At 36.2% G+C, this 25,048-nt stretch overlaps 2 protein-coding genes across 2 annotated transcripts; one reads left to right on the top strand and one right to left on the bottom strand.

The window, feature by feature from the left end:
• Positions 1–578: 578 nt before the first annotated feature.
• Positions 579–25,048, bottom strand: ms(2)34Fe (male sterile (2) 34Fe). The gene is made up of 9 exons (XM_073982356.1): positions 24,956–25,048; positions 24,317–24,886; positions 24,176–24,261; positions 16,206–18,273; positions 15,957–16,146; positions 15,397–15,895; positions 5,111–5,256; positions 4,827–5,046; positions 579–1,106 (listed from the first exon to the last, which is right to left on the bottom strand). The coding sequence occupies exons 1-9, from the start codon at positions 24,980–24,982 to the stop codon at positions 626–628; spliced, it is 4,287 nt and encodes a 1,428-aa protein (XP_073838457.1). The 5' UTR covers positions 24,983–25,048; the 3' UTR covers positions 579–625.
• On the top strand, positions 1,430–3,301 carry LOC141401839 (uncharacterized). Its single transcript, XM_073982357.1, has 4 exons — positions 1,430–1,851; positions 2,156–2,327; positions 2,383–2,685; positions 2,745–3,301. Exons 1-4 carry the CDS (start codon positions 1,508–1,510, stop codon positions 3,156–3,158), a joined length of 1,233 nt encoding a protein of 410 aa, XP_073838458.1. The 5' UTR covers positions 1,430–1,507; the 3' UTR covers positions 3,159–3,301.

Genomic DNA, 25,048 nt, shown 5'->3' with positions numbered 1-25,048 from the left:
AAACGGTGATAACTGTCAGAAAAAGAAACTGAATTCAGAAGCAAAACATAGAGAAGAGAATGACCGGTAAATATTAAAATCAAAACAAACGGAGGGTTCTGTGTAGGGCTTAACAGATTGAGGCACATATACGATTATCAGGGTTGCCATGCGTGCACAGAGAATTTAACAATTGCTAAAGCCCAACGATATAAAAAAAAATATTAAATATTATGGTCCATATTTACATTAGGCAATTTTCCTTGCGGCAATTGTCAGTTTTACGGAGAGAGGGGTGAGGCATATGGTAACCCTTTACCTCTCAACACCCTCTCTCACCTACAAACTGACAACTGCCCCAAGGAAAATCTCCTAATCTAAATTTGGACATGCATGGTTTATATTTACGAAATCCACTCGACTTCAATTGTCAATTTCATTGATTAAACGTCAAATGAAATCCAATGGATTTCAGATGAGATTTCATTTGACGTTTAATCAATAGAATTGACAGTTGAAATCGAGTGGATTTCGTAAATATAAACCAGCCATAATATTAATATCATGCTGTATTATTAATGTTTCCAAGGCAAAATATATTTAGTTTGAAATATGTGTATTAATGTTAATATAGCATTTTTAATGATTAAGGCTCATCATAAGTTCCATATTTACAATGTGATTTGCCAGATTTTGTTTTCGTAACATTTGAAGTTATATAATTTGATTTCGGTTTCAAATTCCAATATACTTCTTCCTTTTTAACTTCCTGATTTTTGCATTTCGATTGTAAGAAATCAAAAAAGTCTATATAACGGACATGATTTTCATATCGCGTCTTGAACTCGAAGTAATTGGGATAATTGTGATGTTTAAGCATTGCATGATAGAGACCCTTTCTTTGAAGTTCCATAAATTTACGTCTCTCATGTTCTTGATGACGTTTTTGCCATGAATTCTTGCTATATCTGCGTTTAACTTCAAGCGCCACTTGAGGTCGTAAATGGAATTCAACAAGTTCATTCATTTTCGGTTGCAACATTTTAAAATTCATATTCTCAAATGTTTCCAAAAATTGACAAATGTTTTGCGTGTTTTGCAGTTGACTGGGGATTTTACAATATACACTGAAATAAATAAATAAATAAATAAATTTATAAATAAATAAATAAATAAATAAATAAATAAATAATTGAAGATACTGTAATTAAATATGATTTGGTTTTTGTTGCGGAATACAATCTTAAAGAATTTAAAATATTTGTCCATAAATGAATGGTATTTCATAATTTATTTAATTTCGGATTAAATAATTAATTTGTGTATTTAAAAAACGTTAAATATGGCATCTATTTTATAGATAACTACATTTCACAATGTTATAAACAAGAGCTTGGCAATTATATTAAAAGATTACTTTGATATAAAATGTACTCAATTGTAAATAAAAGTTCAGTTAAAGCTTATTCGTCATTCGGTTAAGTTCTATTACCGTAGGGAGGTAGATTTGTTATCTCACTTCTGTAAAATGACCTCGCCCTCCCCTGTGCCTGCACTTCTTAACGAAGCCCTTATCGTGCGTGCTTTGTGTGAAGCTCATAAAACAATTGCGGAATGTATAAAAATAAAAGCGTGTGATTTTACGATATCTTCAGTGAACGGTGAAAACTTTTGCAGTGACATATATGACGTCGATGTCAAATATGTAATAAACGGTATTGCCATGCAAAAGTGTTTCATTGTTAAAATCATGATACCGGAAATAGCCGAAATTGGTACCAACGAACAAGTAATGTTCACAACAGTGTTGCCAATTATGGAAAATTATTTAAACGCCGTAGAGGGAAGAGAACGAGAAAAATTATTTGCCAAGTGAGTTGTGCGATAGTAAAAATAAGAATTAAAACATTAGTTTTTATAGGTTTTATTGAATAGTAGAGGGAACTTATGTACAAAACGGTAAATATATGGTCTGTTCCTTTACTTTAAAAAATGGTAAAAGTGGTAACAGTAGTAAAAGTTGTGAACTGCTCTCATATCAATTGCAACCTACATCAAGTAAAGGAACACTTATGGAATAAAAAGTGGTAAAACTTGAAGATTCTTGCCCGTTAAGGAACAAGAGTATAGAAGACATATCACCATAAAAATAATATGTTTTTTATTTACAATTTAGATGTTTTCTAACGGAACGCCAAGGAAACAATGAATTTTATATTTTGGAGAACTTAAATACTTTGGGCTATATCTGTGGTGATCGTATTAAGGGATTGGATGAAGCCCATGGACATTTGGTGATGCAAAAAATTGCAAAATATCATGCTGCCTCTATTATATATCAGATGAAAGTAAGTGTGAAACAGATGTGTGTGTTATGATTTAAACTAAAATACATCATTACAGTTTCCACAAGTTGTTGAAAGTCTTGAGAAGTCTCACTTTGCCAAGGGAGCGTCAGACGTTGTGGCCGAAGCAATAGCTTTTGGAGGTTTTGAATATGTGGCAAATATGATTGAAAACTGGCCCAATTATGAACATCTAACACCAAGAATACGAAATATTAAAAATAAATTTAATGATTTGGTAAAAGATGTGGTGGATCCCAAATATTCAACTTTAAAAGTTATTACCCATGGTGATTTGTGGGTAAATAACATGCTTTTTAAATATGACGAAGTGACCAAAAAGCCCACGGATGTTGCATTTGTAAGTTGGAAGTTTAAGATGATAAATGGTTATATTTACAATTGTTTTTTTTATATTAGGTTGATTTCCAAAATACATTTTGGGGTAGTTGCGGTTTTGATTTAAATTATTTCCTTTACACAAGCTTGGAATTGCCAATTTTAAAGGAAAAGAAAGACGATTTATTGAAGACCTATTATGACGCCTTAATAGAAACCTTGTTGGAGAATAAATACGACATTGATTATTTACCCAGCATGGGTCACATCTTGTGGGAAGTTAAACGCTGTGAATTAATTGCCTTATATGTATCCCTGTGTGAATTGCCAATAATTGCATTGGATAAGACCACATCGAAGAAATTTACATTAAAAACATTTGAAAGTCCTGAGGAAATGTCTAAAATGCGTGCTCCCATGTATGCCAATCAACGTGTTAAAGACCATTTATTATATACTTTGAAATGTTTTGAAGAAAGTGGCATTTTTAAATGAACAAACATTTACAGATTGTTAAAAAAATGTTTACATCTAATTACTATAATGTAAAACAAAAAAGTGTAATATAATATTATGAGGTTGGGGCTTCTTTAGCTTGAAACTGATTTTAAAATCGCACCAGAAATAAATGATAATAACATTGTTTATTAGATAACAGAGATACTTGCTTACTATTGGTTTGTTCCTTTACTTTTGAAAATGGTAGAACCCGCAAAATTAGTAAAAGTTGTAAACTGCTCCCATATAAATTGTATGGTGTCTGAAGTAAAGGAACGCTTTTCGAGTAAAAAGTGGCAAAACTTGAAGATTCTTGCACGTAAAGGAACAGAGCTTGTTGTTGTTGTTGTAGCAGCATATATGTAATATTATTATTAACAGAGCTTATATGGTGTGCTAAGGTCTCGTGTAAATTATTTATTATTACAGTAATACACACAATAATTTTATACTTAATTTTACAATAGAATGTAATTATACCATGACCCAATTACAGGTCCTCCATCAAGCGAATTCAAAGAAAAACAAAGATTTTAAATGTCAAAATTTATAAACAGAGGCGAACAACTTTTTGAGGCGAATTTCTTTTCTGTCAATTGAGGTAGATACATACAAAACATTTCCGAGAAAAAGTTGTTCCCGTAGTTATTTCTGTTTGACGAAAAAGAAAATATCAGCTGATCGAACTTGAAATGCTAAAATAAGTTATTGTAAATTAAATTCTCATACAAAACACAACAAATGCTGACTTTTTACATGTATAACATAAGGTTTATTTGTTTTCTGTTTTCGAGATACATCTACCTGTTTCTGTACAGTTTGACATTTCTATACCTCACAGCGAATTCAAATGACAAATACGAATTTTGACAGCTCAAATCGAAATCATCTGATTTTGCTGGAGGACCTATAATTGGGCCATGAATTATACATATTTATATTAAATAACGATAAGTATGGCAACACTTTGCTTTGGGGAACTTTTTTTGTGCAAGATTAGTTTTAACTCAATCGCCCTTTAGTGAAGGTCTATTAACGGAGAAGGCTAGTTGATTTTTATTAGTATCCCACGCCCCTTCATCGTCCATTGCAGCAGTAGTACCAACACGTTTTAACAAAGCCCCTTTCGCGCGTGCTTTGTCGGAATCACACAAAAGAAATGCAAAATCTATTAAAATAAAAGCATGGGATGTAAAGCTTTCATCAGGAAATGGCGAGAACTTTTGTGGTGACATATGTATATTTCGTAGATGTCGTGAATGGCAATGCCATGCAAAAGTCGTTAATAGTAAAACTTATTACGCGGGATGTTTCAAAGATTGGAATAAACGAAGAGTTGATGCTTAAAAAAGTATTGCCAATGAAAAATCTACTGTGTTTCTACCTTTATGTTGTTTTCACATGATTCTTGTTTCAAAGCGTTATAGTATGTTTACATATAACCGGATTTAATAAATCCATTGGATTTCAATGTCAATTCCATTGCGTACATATCAAATAAATTCTCACAAAGAAGTTTAAACCCGACAAAAAGGTATAATATATACAGGATATTAACGATATGCTCAAAAGATTCTTTCTGGCTGAGGCATAACTTCTGGACAAGGTAAGTCTTTTACTTCATCTTCATTAGTTTTGTAAAAAATATTTAACTTGCATATTTACCTAAAAGTACTTATTATGGGAAATTCGATTTTCTCATTACACTTTCTTTTGGAATTAGGATTACGAAATCTAGGAAACTTCTTCATATTCTTTTCATAATGTTCAATTTTATGCTGCATTAATTCATCAATGGTAACAAGAGCTTGAGCCTGAAGTATACAATTGGCACAGTTATAAATATAATCTAATGGTTGGGGCACAGACTCATGAAATTCAAAACCTAAAATAAAAAATTTGTATAAATTTTATGATAAATAAAATTTTAAAAATTTAATATTATTTACCCTTTCCTTTTCTCTCCACAAAGTAATGCCGCTTCTTCATGATTTGATCATTATTGTAATTGTAAAATGTGGCAATTTTATTAACCAAATGTTTGAAAACATCCGTTAAACAATCTTCATATAACAATCTCATTGTTAAGGAATCACTGCAAGGACACAGATAAGAGGTAAGTGGTATGAAAAGAAAGGATTCAAGCAAGCGTGTATACACATTTATTTTTATGTTAATTTCAATTTGAAAACAATGTGTGAGCAGAAATATTTTGTATTTTTTCTACTTCTTCTTTCTTTAGGATAATTTGCGGTTTTGTACATGAGAACGTCTTAACTGACTGACAATTTTCCACTTGATAAAACATTTTCATTTGCATAATAATGTTCAGAGCAAAAGATAATAATGCATTCCAGACATTTCAAGCTAAAACGTTGCGTTGTATTAACGTTCTTCCACACAGTGAATAGCAGCAACAACAACTATCAACATCAGTGGTACAATGCATTTGCAACACATCACTTCTTCATTGCCATCATTCCCATCATCGTTATTATCATCATTTACATTCATGTCCAACACTGTTCCACACTAATCATAAATGCAAAGTATCATCACCCAACAATGACATTATGTCACACAGAGAATGGATGTGTGTATAGGGCCAAATATGAATGTTTGTCTGAATGCTTGGAAAATCTTTCTTGCATCCATCCAACTGTGTATATTGCACATTTTCTTTGCTCGGGTAAGTTAAAGGGGTTTTCTTCCCAAAGGTATTGTTAAAGGAACACATCCATATAAACATACAGACTTTCTTAACTAAGGACACAAATTAACGATCGTCTTTGAGTCTGGGGAATCTGGCAATCCTAGTCTCTACAAAGTCGTTAACTTCCACCGTTTGCATTATACATAAGCTTGACAAGTAAATACTTTCTATTCAATAAAGGTTTAATATGGCTACCAAAGGATTTTTATAGCTCCATCATTAAAAATGCATTTTTAAATGAAAAATAGTTGATAACTGCACAGTGGAATAGAAGGGTTCACATTCGAAAAGTATGCTTACGGAAGGATAATGCTTATGCAACGATAATGCAGAGTACATACATACATGATACTGATAGTCTTTTAGAAATGGTCTATAGAAGCACCCTTTATTTCAGAAAGGGTCTACAGATGAACCCTTTATTTCAAAAAGGGTCTATAGGAGCACCCTTTATTTCAAAAAGGGTCTATAGGAGCACCCTTTATTTCAAAAAGGGTCTATAGGAGCACCCTTTATTTCAAAAAGGGTCTATAGAAGCACCCTTTATCTCAAAAAGGGTCTATAGAAGCACCCTTTTTTTCAAAAAGGGTCTATAGAAGCACCCTTTATTTCAAAAAGGGTCTATATAAGCACCCTTTATTTCAAAAAGGGTCTAAAGAAGCACCCTTTATTTCAAAAAGGGTCTATAGAAGCACCCTTTATTTCAAAAAGGGTCTAAAGAAGCACCCTTTATTTCAAAAAGGGTCTATATAAGCACCCTTTATTTCAAAAAGGGTCTAAAGAAGCACCCTTTATTTCAAAAAGGGTCTATAGAAGCACCCTTTATTTCAAAAAGGGTCTATAGAAGCACCCTTTATTTCAAAAAGGGTATATAGAAGCAATCTTTATTTCAAAAAAGGGTCTATAGAAGCAATCTTTATTTCAAAAAAGGGTCTATAGAAGCACCCTTTATTTCAAAAAGGGCCTATAGAAGCACCCTTTATTTCAAAAAGGGTTATAGAAGCACCCTTTATTTCAAAAAGGGTCTATAGAAGCACCCTTTATTTCAAAAAGGGTCTATAGAAGCACCCTTTATTTCAAAAAGGGTCTATAGAAGCACCCTTTATTTCAAAAAGGGTCTATAGAAGCACCCTTTATTTCAAAAAGGGTCTATAGAAGCACCCTTTATTTCAAAAAGGGTCTATAGAAGCACCCTTTATTTCAAAAAGGGTCTATAGAAGCACCCTTTATTTCAAAAAGGGTCTATAGAAGCACCCTTTATTTCAAAAAGGGTCTATAGAAGCACCCTTTATTTCAAAAAGGGTCTATAGAAGCACCCTTTATTTCAAAAAGGGTCTATAGAAGCACCCTTTATTTCAAAAAGGGTCTATAGAAGCACCCTTTATTTCAAAAAGGGTCTATAGAAGCACCCTTTATTTCAAAAAGGGTCTATAGAAGCACCCTTTATTTCAAAAAGGGTCTATAGAAGCACCCTTTATTTCAAAAAGGGTCTATAGAAGCACCCTTTATTTCAAAAAGGGTCTATAGAAGCACCCTTTATTTCAAAAAGGGTCTATAGAAGCACCCTTTATTTCAAAAAGGGTATATAGAAGCACCCTTTATTTCAAAAAGGGTATATAGAAGCAACCTTTATTTCAAAAAGGGTCTATAGAAGCACCCTTTATTTCAAAAAGGGTCTATAGAAGCACCCTTTATTTCAAAAAGGGTCTATAGAAGCACCCTTTATTTCAAAAAGGGTCTATAGAAGCACCCTTTATTTCAAAAAGGGTCTATAGAAGCACCCTTTATTTCAAAAAGGGTCTATAGAAGCACCCTTTATTTCAAAAAGGGTCTATAGAAGCACCCTTTATTTCAAAAAGGGTCTATAGAAGCACCCTTTATTTCAAAAAGGGTCTATAGAAGCACCCTTTATTTCAAAAAGGGTCTATAGAAGCACCCTTTATTTCAAAAAGGGTCTATAGAAGCACCCTTTATTTCAAAAAGGGTCTATAGAAGCACCCTTTATTTCAAAAAGGGTCTATAGAAGCACCCTTTATTTCAAAAAGGGTCTATAGAAGCACCCTTTATTTCAAAAAGGGTCTATAGAAGCACCCTTTATTTCAAAAAGGGTCTATAGAAGCACCCTTTATTTCAAAAAGGGTCTATAGAAGCACCCTTTATTTCAAAAAGGGTCTATAGAAGCACCCTTTATTTCAAAAAGGGTCTATAGAAGCACCCTTTATTTCAAAAAGGGTCTATAGAAGCACCCTTTATTTCAAAAAGGGTCTATAGAAGCACCCTTTATTTCAAAAAGGGTCTATAGAAGCACCCTTTATTTCAAAAAGGGTCTATAGAAGCACCCTTTATTTCAAAAAGGGTCTATAGAAGCACCCTTTATTTCAAAAAGGGTCTATAGAAGCACCCTTTATTTCAAAAAGGGTCTATAGAAGCACCCTTTATTTCAAAAAGGGTCTATAGAAGCACCCTTTATTTCAAAAAGGGTCTATAGAAGCACCCTTTATTTCAAAAAGGGTCTATAGAAGCACCCTTTATTTCAAAAAGGGTCTATAGAAGCACCCTTTATTTCAAAAAGGGTCTATAGAAGCACCCTTTATTTCAAAAAGGGTCTATAGAAGCACCCTTTATTTCAAAAAGGGTCTATAGAAGCACCCTTTATTTCAAAAAGGGTCTATAGAAGCACCCTTTATTTCAAAAAGGGTCTATAGAAGCACCCTTTATTTCAAAAAGGGTCTATAGAAGCACCCTTTATTTCAAAAAGGGTCTATAGAAGCACCCTTTATTTCAAAAAGGGTCTATAGAAGCACCCTTTATTTCAAAAAGGGTCTATAGAAGCACCCTTTATTTCAAAAAGGGTCTATAGAAGCACCCTTTATTTCAAAAAGGGTCTATAGAAGCACCCTTTATTTCAAAAAGGGTCTATAGAAGCACCCTTTATTTCAAAAAGGGTCTATAGAAGCACCCTTTATTTCAAAAAGGGTCTATAGAAGCACCCTTTATTTCAAAAAGGGTCTATAGAAGCACCCTTTATTTCAAAAAGGGTCTATAGAAGCACCCTTTATTTCAAAAAGGGTCTATAGAAGCACCCTTTATTTCAAAAAGGGTCTATAGAAGCACCCTTTATTTCAAAAAGGGTCTATAGAAGCACCCTTTATTTCAAAAAGGGTCTATAGAAGCACCCTTTATTTCAAAAAGGGTCTATAGAAGCACCCTTTATTTCAAAAAGGGTCTATAGAAGCACCCTTTATTTCAAAAAGGGTCTATAGAAGCACCCTTTATTTCAAAAAGGGTCTATAGAAGCACCCTTTATTTCAAAAAGGGTCTATAGAAGCACCCTTTATTTCAAAAAGGGTCTATAGAAGCACCCTTTATTTCAAAAAGGGTCTATAGAAGCACCCTTTATTTCAAAAAGGGTCTATAGAAGCACCCTTTATTTCAAAAAGGGTCTATAGAAGCACCCTTTATTTCAAAAAGGGTCTATAGAAGCACCCTTTATTTCAAAAAGGGTCTATAGAAGCACCCTTTATTTCAAAAAGGGTCTATAGAAGCACCCTTTATTTCAAAAAGGGTCTATAGAAGCACCCTTTATTTCAAAAAGGGTCTATAGAAGCACCCTTTATTTCAAAAAGGGTCTATAGAAGCACCCTTTATTTCAAAAAGGGTCTATAGAAGCACCCTTTATTTCAAAAAGGGTCTATAGAAGCACCCTTTATTTCAAAAAGGGTCTATAGAAGCACCCTTTATTTCAAAAAGGGTCTATAGAAGCACCCTTTATTTCAAAAAGGGTCTATAGAAGCACCCTTTATTTCAAAAAGGGTCTATAGAAGCACCCTTTATTTCAAAAAGGGTCTATAGAAGCACCCTTTATTTCAAAAAGGGTCTATAGAAGCACCCTTTATTTCAAAAAGGGTCTATAGAAGCACCCTTTATTTCAAAAAGGGTCTATAGAAGCACCCTTTATTTCAAAAAGGGTCTATAGAAGCACCCTTTATTTCAAAAAGGGTCTATAGAAGCACCCTTTATTTCAAAAAGGGTCTATAGAAGCACCCTTTATTTCAAAAAGGGTCTATAGAAGCACCCTTTATTTCAAAAAGGGTCTATAGAAGCACCCTTTATTTCAAAAAGGGTCTATAGAAGCACCCTTTATTTCAAAAAGGGTCTATAGAAGCACCCTTTATTTCAAAAAGGGTCTATAGAAGCACCCTTTATTTCAAAAAGGGTCTATAGAAGCACCCTTTATTTCAAAAAGGGTCTATAGAAGCACCCTTTATTTCAAAAAGGGTCTATAGAAGCACCCTTTATTTCAAAAAGGGTCTATAGAAGCACCCTTTATTTCAAAAAGGGTCTATAGAAGCACCCTTTATTTCAAAAAGGGTCTATAGAAGCACCCTTTATTTCAAAAAGGGTCTATAGAAGCACCCTTTATTTCAAAAAGGGTCTATAGAAGCACCCTTTATTTCAAAAAGGGTCTATAGAAGCACCCTTTATTTCAAAAAGGGTCTATAGAAGCACCCTTTATTTCAAAAAGGGTCTATAGAAGCACCCTTTATTTCAAAAAGGGTCTATAGAAGCACCCTTTATTTCAAAAAGGGTCTATAGAAGCACCCTTTATTTCAAAAAGGGTCTAAAGAAGCACCCTTTATTTCAAAAAGGGTCTATAGAAGCACCCTTTATTTCAAAAAGGGTCTATTGAAGCACCCTTTATTTCAAAAAGGGTCTATAGAAGCACCCTTTATTTCAAAAAGGGTCTATAGAAGCACCCTTTATTTCAAAAAGGGTCTATAGAAGCACCCTTTATTTCAAAAAGGGTCTATAGAAGCACCCTTTATTTCAAAAAGGGTCTATAGAAGCACCCTTTATTTCAAAAAGGGTCTATAGAAGCACCCTTTATTTCAAAAAGGGTCTATAGAAGCACCCTTTATTTCAAAAAGGGTCTATAGAAGCACCCTTTATTTCAAAAAGGGTCTATAGAAGCACCCTTTATTTCAAAAAGGGTCTATAGAAGCACCCTTTATTTCAAAAAGGGTCTATAGAAGCACCCTTTATTTCAAAAAGGGTCTATAGAAGCACCCTTTATTTCAAAAAGGGTCTATAGAAGCACCCTTTATTTCAAAAAGGGTCTATAGAAGCACCCTTTATTTCAAAAAGGGTCTATAGAAGCACCCTTTATTTCAAAAAGGGTCTAAAGAAGCACCCTTTATTTCAAAAAGGGTCTAAAGAAGCACCCTTTATTTCAAAAAGGGTCTATAGAAGCACCCTTTATTTCAAAAAGGGTCTATAGAAGCACCCTTTATTTCAAAAAGGGTCTATAGAAGCACCCTTTATTTCAAAAAGGGTCTATAGAAGCACCCTTTATTTCAAAAAGGGTCTATAGAAGCACCCTTTATTTCAAAAAGGGTCTATGGAAGCACCCTTTATTTCAAAAAGGGTCTATAGAAGCACCCTTTATTTCGGAAAGGGTCTATAGAAGCACCCTTTATTTCAGAAAGGGTCTATAGAAGCACCCTTTATTTCAGAAAGGTTCTATAGAAGCGTCCTTTCTTTTAGAAAAGGTCTATAGAAGCACCCTTTCTTTTAGAAAGGGTCTACAGAAGCACCCTTTTTTCAGAAAGGGTCTATAGAAGCACCCTTTCTTTTAGAAAGGGTCTATAGAAGAACCCTTTCTGAAAGAAAAGGTCTATAGAAGCACCCTTTCTTTTAGAAAGGGTCTATAGAAGAACCCTTTCTGAAAGAAAAGGTCTATAGAAGCACCCTTTCTTTTAGAAAGGGTCTATAGAAGAACCCTTTCTGAAAGAAAAGGTCTATAGAAGCACCCTTTCTTTTAGAAAGGGTCTATAGAAGAACCCTTTCTGAAAGAAAAGGTCTATAGAAGCACCCTTTCTGAAAGAAAGCGTCTATAGAAGCACCCTTTCTTTTAGAAAAGGTCAATAGAAGCGTCCTTTCTTTTAGAAAAGGTCTATAGAAGCACCTTTCTTTTAGGTAGGGTCTAAAGAGGCACCCATTCTTTCAGAAAGGGTCTATAGAAGCACCCTTTCTTTCAGAAAGGGTCTATATAAGCACCCTTTCGGAAAGAAAGGGTCTATAGAAGAACCCTTTCGGAAAGAAAGGGTCTATAGAAGCACCCTTTCTTTAAAAAAGGGTCTATAGAAGAACCCTTTCTGAAAGAAAGGGTCTATAGAAGCACCCTTTCTTTTAGGTAGGGTCTAAAGAGGCACCCATTATTTCATAAAGGGTCTATAGAAGCTCCCTTTCTTTTAGGTAGGGTCTAAAGAGGCACCCATTATTTCATAAAGGGTCTATAGAAGCACCCTTTCTTTTAGGTAGGGTCTAAAGAGGCACCCATTATTTCATAAAGGGTCTATAGAAGCACCCTTTCTTTTAGGTAGGGTCTAAAGAGGCACCCATTATTTCATAAAGGGTCTATAGAAGCACCCTTTCTTTCAAAAAGGGTCTATATAAGCACGCTTTCTTTCAAAAAGGGTCTATAGAAGCACCCTTTCTCTCAGAAAGGTTCTCTAGAAGCACCCCTTCTTTCAAAAAGAGTCTATAGAAGCACCCCTTCTTTCAAAAAGGGTTATATTAGCACCCTTTCTTTTAGAATGGTTCTATAGAAGCACCCTATCTCCCAGGTAGGGTCTGTAGAAGCACCCTTTCTTTCAGGTAGGATCTATGGAAGCACCTTATCTTTCAGATAGGGTCTATATAAGCACCCTTTCTCTATAGAACCACCCTTTCTTTCAGGTTGGGTCTATAGAAGCACCCTTTCTTTTAGAAAGGGTCTACAGAAGCACCCTTTCTTTTAGAAAGGGTCTATAGAAGAACCCTTTCTGAAAGAAAAGGTCTACAGAAGCACCCTTTCTTTTAGAAAGGGTCTATAGAAGAACCCTTTCTGAAAGAAAAGGTCTATAGAAGAACCCTTTCTGAAAGAAAAGGTCTATAGAAGCACCCTTTCTGAAAGAAAGCGTCTATAGAAGCACTCTTTCTTTTAGAAAAGGTCAATAGAAGCGTCCTTTCTTTTAGAAAAGGTCTATAGAAGCGTCCTTTCTTTTAGAAAAGGTCTATAGAAGCACCTTTCTTTTAGGTAGGGTCTAAAGAGGCACCCATTCTTTCAGAAAGGGTCTATAGAAGCACCCTTTCTTTCAGAAAGGGTCTATATAAGCACCCTTTCTTTTAAAAAGGGTCTATAGAAGAACCCTTTCTGAAAGAAAGGGTCTATAGAAGCACCCTTTCTGAAAGAAAGGGTCTATAGAAGCACCCTTTCTTTAAAAAAGGGTCTATAGAAGAACCCTTTCTGAAAGAAAGGGTCTATAGAAGCACCCTTTCTTTTAGGTAGGGTCTAAAGAGGCACCCATTATTTCATAAAGGGTCTATAGAAGCACCCTTTCTTTTAGGTAGGGTCTAAAGAGGCACCCATTATTTCATAAAGGGTCTATAGAAGCACCCTTTCTTTCAAAAAGGGTCTATATAAGCACGCTTTCTTTAAAAAAGGGTCTATAGAAGCACCCTTTCTCTCAGAAAGGTTCTCTAGAAGCACCCCTTCTTTCAAAAAGGGTTATATTAGCACCCTTTCTTTTAGAATGGTTCTATAGAAGCACCCTATCTCCCAGGTAGGGTCTGTAGAAGCACCCTTTCTTTCAGGTAGGATCTATGGAAGCACCTTATCTTTCAGATAGGGTCTATATAAGCACCCTTTCTGTATAGAACCACCCTTTCTTTCAGGTTGGGTCTATAGAAGCACCCTTTCTTTTAGAAAGGGTCTACAGAAGCACCCTTTTTTCAGAAAGGGTCTATAGAAGCACCCTTTCTTTTAGAAAGGGTCTATAGAAGAACCCTTTCTGAAAGAAAAGGTCTATAGAAGCACCCTTTCTGAAAGAAAAGGTCTATAGAAGCACCCCTTCTTTCAAAAAGAGTCTATAGAAGCACCCCTTCTTTTAAAAAAGGGTTATATTAGCACCCTTTCTTTTAGAATGGTTCTATAGAAGCACCCTATCTCCCAGTTAGGGTCTGTAGAAGCACCCTTTCTTTCAGGTAGGATCTATGGAAACACCTTATCTTTCAGATAGGGTCTGTAGAAGCACCCTTTCTTTCAGGTAGGATCTATGGAAGCACCTTATCTTTCAGATAGGGTCTATATAAGCACCCTTTCTCTATAGAACCACCCTTTCTTTCAGGTTGGGTCTATAGAAGCACCCTTTCTTTCAGGTGGGGTCTGCAGAAAGGTTCCATAGAAGCAATATTTTATTCAGAAAGGGTCTTTAGAAGCATCCTTTCATTTAGAAAGGGACCTTAGAAACACCCTTTACTTCAGAAAGGTTCTATAGAAGCGCCCTTCCTTTCAGGTAAGGTCTATTGAAGCACCCTTTCCTTCAGGTAGGGTCCATAGAAACAACTTTTCCTTCAGAAAGGTTATATAGAAGCTTATTTCCTTTAGAAAGGTTCTATAGGAGCACCCTTTTTTCAGAAAGGGTCTATAGAAGTACCCTTTCTATCAGAAGGGTTCTCAAGAAGTACACTTTTTTTCAGAAATGGTTCTATAGAAGCAGTCTTGCTATCAGAAAGGGTCTTCAGAAGCACCCTTTCTTTCAGAAAGTGCCCGCCATAACAGTGCTATCGAAAACGATATCGTTTTCGAATGTTTCTCGATAGTTTTGCGTATATTTTGTTCGAGAACGACACACGAGGATGAATTGAAAACGATTCATTCGTCGCTAAGTTTGTGGCAGTAAAACCTTCGATTTCGAATATCGGCAATAATATTATTAGCGAATGAATAACGATAGTTTCTACGATAGTGGCGTAAGACACTTTTTGTGGAGTTTCTCGATGTTTCTGTTATGTACCTTTCCCGTTTTTATTTTTTGTTATGTTTGCGACTCGATATGTAACTCTTGATTAACATTAGGCCTGTTCGATAACTTGGGAAGTAAAAAGTATTTGCAACTACTTCTCATTTCTCTTTCACTGAAGAAGTTTGTTATCGAACAGCAATTTGTAAAAGTTTTTACAAAATTTTGTAAAAAATTTTGGGTTATCGAACAGCCCTATCGTTGTCTTGTGTTTGGCAACCTACCTATATGTTGTCTTTATCAACACTTATTGTTTATATTATAGGTAGCATTTATATCGAAATTATTTGAAAAAAGCAAATGGGAATTTTATACAAACAACATAAAATTATTTTTTGAAACAAAAAAATTTTCAAAGTAAAAAATGTTTTTCGAAACAATTTTTCTTTTGAAGAAAAAACATTCACCAAATGTTCGGAAATGATATAGTTTTCGGACTTTTGACGAACAAAATAATAACGTGCTTGTGTACATACGAAAAACATTTGCCAAACATTCGACAGTGATTGTCATTTTCGAAAGTTGTGCCGAACATTCGAATAAAGGGGGGTGGGTCTGTGAAGCACCTTTTTTTTTCAGAAAGGGCCTATAGTAGCACCTATTCTTTCAGAAAGGGTCTATAGAAGCACCCTTTCAGAAATTAAAAAAAAAATAACAGTAAGTTTCCATTTATAATTACCGATCAATATCGTTCTCATCGTTTAGATGCACCGAACGACGTTCCTTATGCACACAAATATCAAAGCCTTGCTGATCTGCCGAGAAATGTAAATCGTCTCCAATGAAAACATGAACCAATAACTGATTTGATTTCTTATGTAACTCCTCTTCTGGTTCTTCCTTTACGGTGGAAGATTGTTGATACCCTTCTTTGGAATCTTTATAATTCGTATAAAACAGAATATTATCAATACCGAAAATTTCCACAAATACGGGTGATTGATTTGGAATAGAGGGATTTAGCCATCTAATGCGGACACCAGCATAAGATCGATGTTCTATTGTGCTTCCATTACATATATAGTGTATAAATCTCTCTTCTTCATGTTCTTCAGGAGATTCTGTGTTCAAGAAATTGAAACATGAACAAGATTTCGGATTTTTTGACTTCAAAACTCTTTCATTGTCTTCTTCCTCTTCTAGCATATTGTGTGAGGAGCTTTCAGAAATTTGCAGATCTGTGGGGAACAATATATGATACAAATTAAAAAGGAATAATAATAGGTCTGTGCTACTCACCAAATTCATCTGGTATACATCCACACAATTTCTCCTCAATTTGTGTTGTAATGACAGTGCCATCTTGATGATAACATTGAAGAGCCTCCTGCGTCCAAATCATCTTAACGCCATCACTGCGCTCGCAGTAGCTTTCATTGGCAAAATAGTCGTGCCATTCTTGTAGGAAGAATGGTTTTTCTTCATAAATCTTAATAAAATCAATTATTGAGGTTAGGTCAACTTAAATTGAGGTTATGTAATATTTACCTTTCCATGCCGGCTTAGATTGATGTTTCTTCCTTGCGATGTGGTTATTTTGAGATGAACATAATTAATCTCATATAAGGTAGAAATATACATGAGAAATTTCAGTTCATCATTAACGGAAGCTTTTAAAGCTTCACATCCATACGTTGTATTCGATGAGATCTTAGGAAATGAAATATTGGTGCTGGAACTGTTCTTAATACGAGTTGGCTTTTTTCGTACATAATCCCCTTGGCCATTTGGATCGATGTTTTCCGAACTTTGATTATTGGAAAATTCACTTAAAATATCCTCTTCTTCTCCCTGGTCTAGATCATATTGATAAAGTCTGTAGATTTCTCCATTGTAGCGCATTATGAGTACCACATCATTGGACTTAAAGAAAACAATTACCACTCCATAAGGAGTTATGATTCTACTTCTCTCGTTACTTATTGTATCATCTCGGTTCCAAATCTGCTCACAATACATTTCATGATAATAAATACTTAAGCCATTGGGATAATTCATAACAATACGGGCGGCATGATTGGCTTTGGTTTCATTGACAATTCTTATATTAATTTTGTTTTCGATTTCTAGGCGTATATTGTTGCTTATCCCCCCGTCCTGAAAACGTGGACGATTAAGAAACAAATGACGCTCTTTTATAGAAAACTTTAGCGTCTGATTTAAATCTTGAAAACACCATTTATCTTCATACAATTCCAGGCAGCCTTGTTCAAAATAATATTTTGAAGTTTTCAATTTGATTTCTTGGCGTATATCTTCCAAATTATAACCCTTAAGTAGGGGATGTTCTGGTGGCAAACCCACCCAGTCTTGCGATGGTCTTTTATCTCCTTTTAAGGAAAGTTTCTTGTCATATTGCTTACTTTTGAGGCGACTGCTTCGAACTTCCTTTCCTGGAGGTGGCAGAGAATCTGTACTTCTCTTCTCCTTAAGTTTTAGGGCTCTCAATGAATTGGGTCTTATAAAAATCTCTTCATCCAATTGCAGCACTTGCATTTTCTTTTCCAGGCCACCTTGCTCCAGTGATTGTCTCCTAGCCTCTTCTTGAGACGCTTTGAGCATTTCAGGGGTAACAAGATTTTCAAGAAACTCTTCTCTTTGGAACAAAGTAAAGTCGCGGAAACAAAGACGAGAGGGCAAAACGTACATTTCTTCTTCCACTTTTATTGCATAATAGGTTGTATGGAAGGTATAGATTTTACAATCATCTTCAATTTCACTGATTTGGATGTCATCATGTGTCTCAAGAAGCTCAAATAGCTTTTGTTTACAGCCATCTTCAGAGAGATAAAGTTTTATATATTCCGGTAAAGCTAATATCTCTTCAAGAACTTTCATAGTTTTCGACAATTCCAGCTCTTTTGGATGTTCTCTTACCATGTAAGGTTTCCATGAGTTATAATCAAGAAATATATCTCTCAAATTTCTCACCCCTTGGGGTTTATTATAACTCAACAAATTATTCAGGAATTTATTGCCACCATCAATGAAAAAGCGTCCAAATTTCTTGATTTTAACAATGCCAGAAGACGAAGCATTGGAATGGTTTAACAATTCCAAATCACTGCCATTATAACTTGGACCACAGGCATTTAATAAGCCATTTAAATACACAGCAATATTAGCAGAATCTGCACAACTTCCAGGTAACACATGTTGTTGAAAATTTCCCTGAAAACTTAGAGATTCTAAGAATTCCTTAAGTTCCTCCAGGTCCACCTCTATGGGTAGGCTTACATTATACAAATGAAAAGGTTTATAGTAGTACAGCTCATATTGCCGATACAACATCTCAATATCATAAACAGACCATGTCATCTGATCAAAAATATCTCTTTGCAATTTATTCGCCATGCAGGGAGATAAAATTGGAAGTTGATGGGCAAAAAGGCCAACGGGTTTCATTGCAACTATTTGCCGATACTTATAGATATCATCATTAATGGACTTAAAGGTTTCTTCAATGAATGAACGAAGTTTTGTATTGTTTATCAGCAGATCGTAATTAATTTCAGCGGGAAGGAAGTTTGTAATGCCCAATATCGGTTGACCATATCTGAAAATTGAAGGTAAAAAGGAAAAACAAAAACTATCGACTTAATAATATTTATTTCGAGAGGTCCTTTTCGTATGCGTTGTTTCTTATGTGTCCAATTGTGTTCGTCCTCTCACATTTCCAACATGTCTAAGAAGGTTTACTCTAGCGTTGCACATAAATTTTGCATAAGTAATGCTATTTTCGTATAAATGCATGATGCATGTCTGCAACTAAAGATAAAGTTTGTCACAGTACCCTACAATGGGTAAAATATAAGGGACTGGAAGACCAAGAGGTATATGCCATTTTTTTCCTTTCTCCCAAAAAGAGTCTATAGAAGCACCCTTTCTTTCAGAAAGGGTCTATAGAAGCACTCTTTCTTTCAGCAAGGGTCTATAGAAGCATCCTTTATTTCAGCAAGGGTCTATAGAAGCACTTTTTCTGTCAGTGTCCATTTATTTCAGAAGAAGCATCCTTTCGTTTAAAAAGAGTATATAGAAGCACCCTTTCTTTAAGAAAGGGTCTATCGAAGCACCCTTTCTTTAAGAAAGGGTCTATCGAAGCACCCTTTCTTTAAGAAAGGGTCTATCGAAGCACCGTTTCTTTAAGAAAGGGTCTATCGAAGCACCGTTTCTTTAAGAAAGGGTCTATCGAAGCACCCTTTCTTTAAGAAAGGGTCTATCGAAGCACCCTTTCTTTAAGAAAGAGTCTATCGAAGCACCCTTTCTTAAAGAAAGGGTCGACCGAAGTACCCTTTCTTAAAGAAAGGATCTATGGTAGCACCCTTTCTTAGAGAAAGGGTCTATGGAAGCACCCTTTCTTAGAGAAAGGATCTATGGAAGCACCCTTTCTTAGAGAAAGGGTCTATGGAAGCACCCTTTCTTAGAGAAAGGATCTATGGAAGCACCCTTTCTTAGAGAAAGGGTCTATGGAAGCACCCTTCATTAGAGAAAGGGTCTATGGAAGCACCCTTCATTAGAGAAAGGGTCTATGGACGAACCCCCTCTTAGAGAAAGGGTCTATGGAAGCACCCTTTCTAAGAGAAAGGAGCACCCTTTCTTAGAGAAAGGGTCTATGGAAGCACCCTTTCTAAGAGAAAGGAGCACCCTTTCTTAGAGAAAGGAGCACCCTTTCTTAGAGAAAGGGTCTATGGAAGCACCCTTTCTAAGAGAAAGGAGCACCCTTTCTTAGAGAAAGGGTCTATGGAAGCACCCTTTCTAAGAGAAAGGAGCACCCTTTCTTAGAGAAAGGGTCTATGGAAGCACCCTTTCTTAGAGAAAGGGTCTATGGAAGCACCCTTTCTAAGAGAAAGGAGCACCCTTTCTTAGAGAAAGGGTCTATGGAAGCACCCTTTCTAAGAGAAAGGAGCACCCTTTCTTAGAGAAAGGGTCTGTGGAAGCACCCTTTCTAAGAGAAAGGAGCACCCTTTCTTAGAGAAAGGGTCTATGGAAGCACCCTTTCTAAGAGAAAGGAGCACCCTTTCTTAGAGAAAGGGTCTATGGAAGCACCCTTTCTAAGAGAAAGGAGCACCCTTTCTTAGAGAAAGGGTCTATGGAAGCACCCTTTCTAAGAGAAAGGAGCACCCTTTCTTAGAGAAAGGGTCTACGGAAGCACCCTTTCTTAGAGAAAGGGTCTATGGAAGCACCATTTCTTAGAGAAAGGGTCTATGGAAGCACCCTTTCTTAGAGAAAGGGTCTGTGGAAGCACCCTTTCTTAGAGAAAGGGTCTCTGGAAGCACCATTTCTTAGAGAATGGGTCTATGGAAGCACCCCTTCTTAGAGAAAGGGTCTATGGAAGCACCCTTTCTTAGAGAAAGGGTCTATGGAAGCACCACTTCTTAGAGAAAGGGTCTATGGAAGCACCCTTTCTTAGAGAAAGGGTCTATGGAATCACCCTTTCTTAGAGAAAGGGTCTATGGAAGCACCCTTTCTTAGAGAAAGGGTCTATGGAAGCACCCTTTCTTAGAGAATGGGTCTATGGAAGCACTCTTTCTAAGAGAAAGGGTCTATGGAAGCACCCTTTCCTAGAGAAAGGGTCTACGGAAGCACCCTTTCTTAGAGAAAGGGTCTATGGAAGCACCCTTTCTTAGAGAAAGGGTCTACGGAAGCACCCTTTCTTAGAGAAAGGGTCTATGGAAGCACCCTTTCTTAGAGAAGGGGTCTATAGAAGCACCCTTTCTTAGAGAAAGGGTCTATGGAAGCACCCTTTCTTAGAGAAAGGGTCTATGGAAGCACCATTTCTTAGAGAAAGGGTCTATGGAAGCACCCTTTCTTAGAGAAAGGGTCTATGGAAGCACCCTTTCTAAGAGAAAGGGTCTATTGAAGCACCATTTCTTAGAGAAAGGGTCTATGGAAGCACCCTTTCTTAGAGAAAGGGTCTATGGAAGCACCATTTCTTAGAGAAAGGGTCTATGGAAGCACCCTTTCTTAGAGAAAGGGTCTATGGAAGAACCCTTTCTAAGAGAAAGGGTCTAAGGAAGCCCCCTTTCTTAGAGAAAGGGTCTATGGAAGCACCATTTCTTAGAGAAAGGGTCTATGGAAGTACCCTTTCTAAGAGAAAGGGTCTATGAAAGCACCCTTTCTTAGAGAAAGGGTCTATGGAAGCACCCTTTCTTAGAGAAAGGGTCTATGGAAGCACCCTTTCTTAGAGAAAGGGTCTATAGAAGCACCCTTTCTTAGAGAAAGGGTCTATAGAAGCACCCTTTCTTAGAGAAAGGGTCTAAAGAAGCACCCTTTCTTAGAGAAAGGGTCTATAGAATCACCCTTTCTTAGAGAAAGGGTCTATAGAAGCACCCTTTCTTAGAGAAAGGGTCTATAGAAGCACCCTTTCTTAGAGAAAGGGTCTATAGAAGCACCCTTTCTTAGAGAAAGGGTCTATAGAAGCACCCTTTCTTAGAGAAAGGGTCTAAAGAAGCACCCTTTCTTAGAGAAAGGGTCTATAGAATCACCCTTTCTTAGAGAAAGGGTCTATAGAAGCACCCTTTCTTAGAGAAAGTGTCTATAGAAGCACCCTTTCTTAGAGAAAGGGTCTATAGAAGCACCCTTTCTTAGGGAAAGGGTCTATAGAAGCACCCTTTCTTAGGGAAACGGTCTATAAGAGCACCCTTTCTTAGGGAAAGGGTCTATAGAAGCACCCTTTCTTAGAGAAAGGGTCTATAGCAGCACCCTTTCTTATAGAAAAGGTCTATAGAAGCACCCTTTCTTAGAGAAAGGGTCTTTCTTAGAGAAAGGGTCTATAGAAGCACCCTTTCTTAGAAAAAGGGTCTATAGAAGCACCCTTTCTTAGAAAAAGGGTCTATAGAAGCACCCTTTCTTAGAAAAAGGGTCTATAGAAGCACCCTTTCTTAGAAAAAGGGTCTATAGAAGCACCCTTTCTAAGAGAAAGGAGCACCCTTTCTTAGAGAAAGGGTCTATGGAAGCACCCTTTCTAAGAGAAAGGAGCACCCTTTCTTAGAGAAAGGGTCTATGGAAGCACCCTTTCATAGAGAAAGGAGCACCCTTTCTTAGAGAAAGGGTCTATGGAAGCACCCTTTCATAGAGAAAGGGTCTATGGAAGCACCATTTCTTAGAGAAAGGGTCTATGGAAGCACCCTTTCTTAGAGAAAGGGTCTATGGAAGCACCATTTCTTAGAGAAAGGGTCTATGGAAGCACCCTTTCTTAGAGAAAGGGTCTATGGAAGCACCCTTTCTTAGAGAAAGGGTCTATGGAAGCACCCTTTCTTAGAGAAAGGTCTATGGAAGCACCCTTTTTTAGAGAAAGGGTCTATGGAAGCACCATTTCTTAGAGAAAGGGTCTATGGAAGCACCCTTTCTTAGAGAAAGGGTCTATGGAAGCACCCTTTCGTAGAGAAAGGGTCAATGGAAGCACCTTTCTTAGAGAAAGGGTCTATGGAAGCACCATTTCTTAGAGAAAGGGTCTATGGAAGCACCCTTTCTTAGAGAAAAGGTCTATGGAAGCACCCTTTCTAAGAGAAAGGGTCTATGGAAGCACCCTTTCTTAGAGAAAAGGTCTTTGGAAGCACCTTTTCTTAGAGAAAGGGTCTATGGAAGCACCAATTCTTGCAGAAAGGGTCTATGGAAGCACCCTTTCTTATAGAAAGGGTCTATGGAAGCACCCTTTCTTAGAGAAATGGGTCTATGAAAGCACCCTTTCTTAGAGAAAGGGTCTATAGAAGCACCCTTTCTTAGAGAAAGGGCCTATAGAAGCACCCTTTCTTAGAGAAAGGGTCTATAGAAGCACCCTTTCTTAGAGAAATGGTAGAAGCAGCCTTTCTGCCTTTCAGCCTGTTACTTCAGAAAGGGTCTATTAACGCACCTGTTACTTCAGAAAGGGTATATAGAAGCACCTGTTCTTTAAGAAAATGGGTATAGAAGCATCCATTCTTTCGGAAAGAGTCCCTTCTTTGAGAACTGATATACTTTCTTTGAGAAATTGTCTATAGAATTACCCTTTCTTTGAGAAAGGGTCTATGGAAGCCCCCTTTCTTTGAGAAAAGGTCTATGGAAGCACCCTTTCTTTGAAATGTTCACGACTTCTTATTATAGAATTACCTTGGATCTTCTTATAGAAAAAACTTAGACCTTCGAATAGAAGACCCTGTGGTGTTCTTATAGAAAACCACGAGTAGTTTTTATAGAAAACTCTGAGGTATTCCTTTAGAAAATTCTGACCCTTACAGAAACTCATAAGTCTTCTTATAGAATACCTTGATGACTTATTATAGAAGTCCCTTAGATCTTCTTATAGAATACTCCGAGGTCCTTTTATCTAAGACCATTATAGAAAGAAAAATGTCTTCTTATAGAAGGTTCAGAGGTTTTCTTATAGAAGTCCCTGATGACATTTTATAGATGCACCTTAGGTCTTGTTATACAAGAACCTGAGGTCGTTATAGGTCTTAAAGAAGACCCCGAGGTCTTAAAGAAGACCCTGAGGTCTTCATATAAAAGACTCTGAGGTCTACGTAGGATGACTTCTTATATAAAGTTTTCTTATAAAACACAATTAGAAATTTTTATACGATACCATTAGGTCTCTTTATAGGATACCTTATTGGAGACCATCACGTTTTCTTACAGAACACCATGAAGTCCTCTTATAGAACACCATGAGGTCTTCTTTCAGGAAGGTGGCAGGTGTTCTTACATTAGTCTATGAGATCTTCTTAGAGAATACCACGCTCGGTCTTCCTCTAGAATACAATGAGGTCTTCTTTCAGAAGACTATGTGTTCCATGAGGTTTTTCTCTTATAGGTTTGAGGTTTTCTTATAGGATACTATGGTCTTATAGAAGATCTTTGTTAATACGCGCAAACATTTCTTATATGCAACGTTATGAATTCATCGTATAGAGTACATACATAGCTTGTCTACCTAACTCCTTCAAAACTTCACACAACTTTGATATTCTACTATACAAGTGCCGAAGTATATTCTTAACTTCGTTTCCCCCTATTTTCCTTCTGACTTCCAAACACATCAAACCAAATGCATATTTAAATGACTAAAGTTGTTGTTCTTGTTGCTTCTTGCTGCCTGTCTTTCCCATGTTTGTGGATGCAAAAGGAAAACTTCTTTTTGAAAACAAACACTTGTCAAGTTTTCAGTTTCGAGTTCTTAGCTGGGTACGTTGTTCTTATGCTAAAACTATACATGAGTACGGATGCTTAGCATGCAATAAGGATTCTAAAGGCAAGGCAAAAAGGAGGTAATACAGCTTTGGCAAAGTGTCATGTCAACTCTTAAGACTTTGGTATTTAAATAACAATTTATTGTCGAGTACCAACCAACAGCAACAACAACAACGATTAGAAAGAACTGAAGGATTGTAGAAATAGAAATCCTCTTAAGAAAACATGGAAATTTGTTTGGAAAAAGATTACTTAAATAAATTTTGTATACAAATCATGAATATAAATACCTTAGCAAATCCAAATAGAATTCCTCATTGAGTTGGCCTGTGATTATGATATACAATTTTCCATCCAAGGGATTGTCTTCAATGTACTGAAATTTGAGGAATTTATAGGAGAAATTAAAATAGTTACAAATTGCAAAACACCTTTCGTTTCGATAACAATTCTTTTTGGCCCACACGATTATGCTCTCTTACAACCACAGGGATACATGCAATTTCTTCCTCCTGCTGTTCGGAGCTTTTATTGCTTATGGTGGATTTTCTGGAAGCCCTTTTTGTCGTTTTCGTTATTTTTGATTTCCTCTTGGCACTAATTTTTCCCGATTCCTTTAAATTCAATGAAGCAGTATCTCTTTGACTTGCCGCATCGATTGTTGAAGCTTTTTCTCTATTCTCAATATCCTTAAGCCAATATTGGTAGATATCAAACTGCAGCTCCTCTGTTATCTTCCTGTTAACATAATCGAATTCTTGGCAGCAATTTTGTATGGCTTGCAGAATTTGATGTATTGGTGATTGTTTTATACTCTGCCTTAAAGTTGAGTTGCGAATTTCGGCTGTTTGCTGATCTTGTATTTCATCTGCATCAATAATAAAGACGGGCCTTCGAAGTCCTGTCTGTACTTGAGTTTTGAAAACATTTTTCAGGGTTTGTAGGCCACTGCCATGGAAGTTGATACAATAGAGATAATAGTTCTTAGATTCACGGGAACGCTGAAAAAATATTAGAAGATTAAGAAGATTAGACGAAAATTAAAAAAAAAAAACATCTAAACCACTTACTTCCGTTACCGATTTTCTGAAGTTCATATTTTGAAAATAATTTGTAGAAAAAAATGTTGAAATAAAGCCTTAACCTAATTAACTGCGTGTTGC

Source organism: Musca autumnalis, unplaced genomic scaffold, assembly GCF_047663935.1.
Source record: "Musca autumnalis isolate F117 unplaced genomic scaffold, ASM4766393v1 scaffold_4, whole genome shotgun sequence".
NCBI lineage: Eukaryota > Metazoa > Arthropoda > Insecta > Diptera > Muscidae > Musca > Musca autumnalis.
Note: the sequence above shows the minus strand (reverse complement) of the source record. Positions and strands in the feature narration are given on the sequence as shown.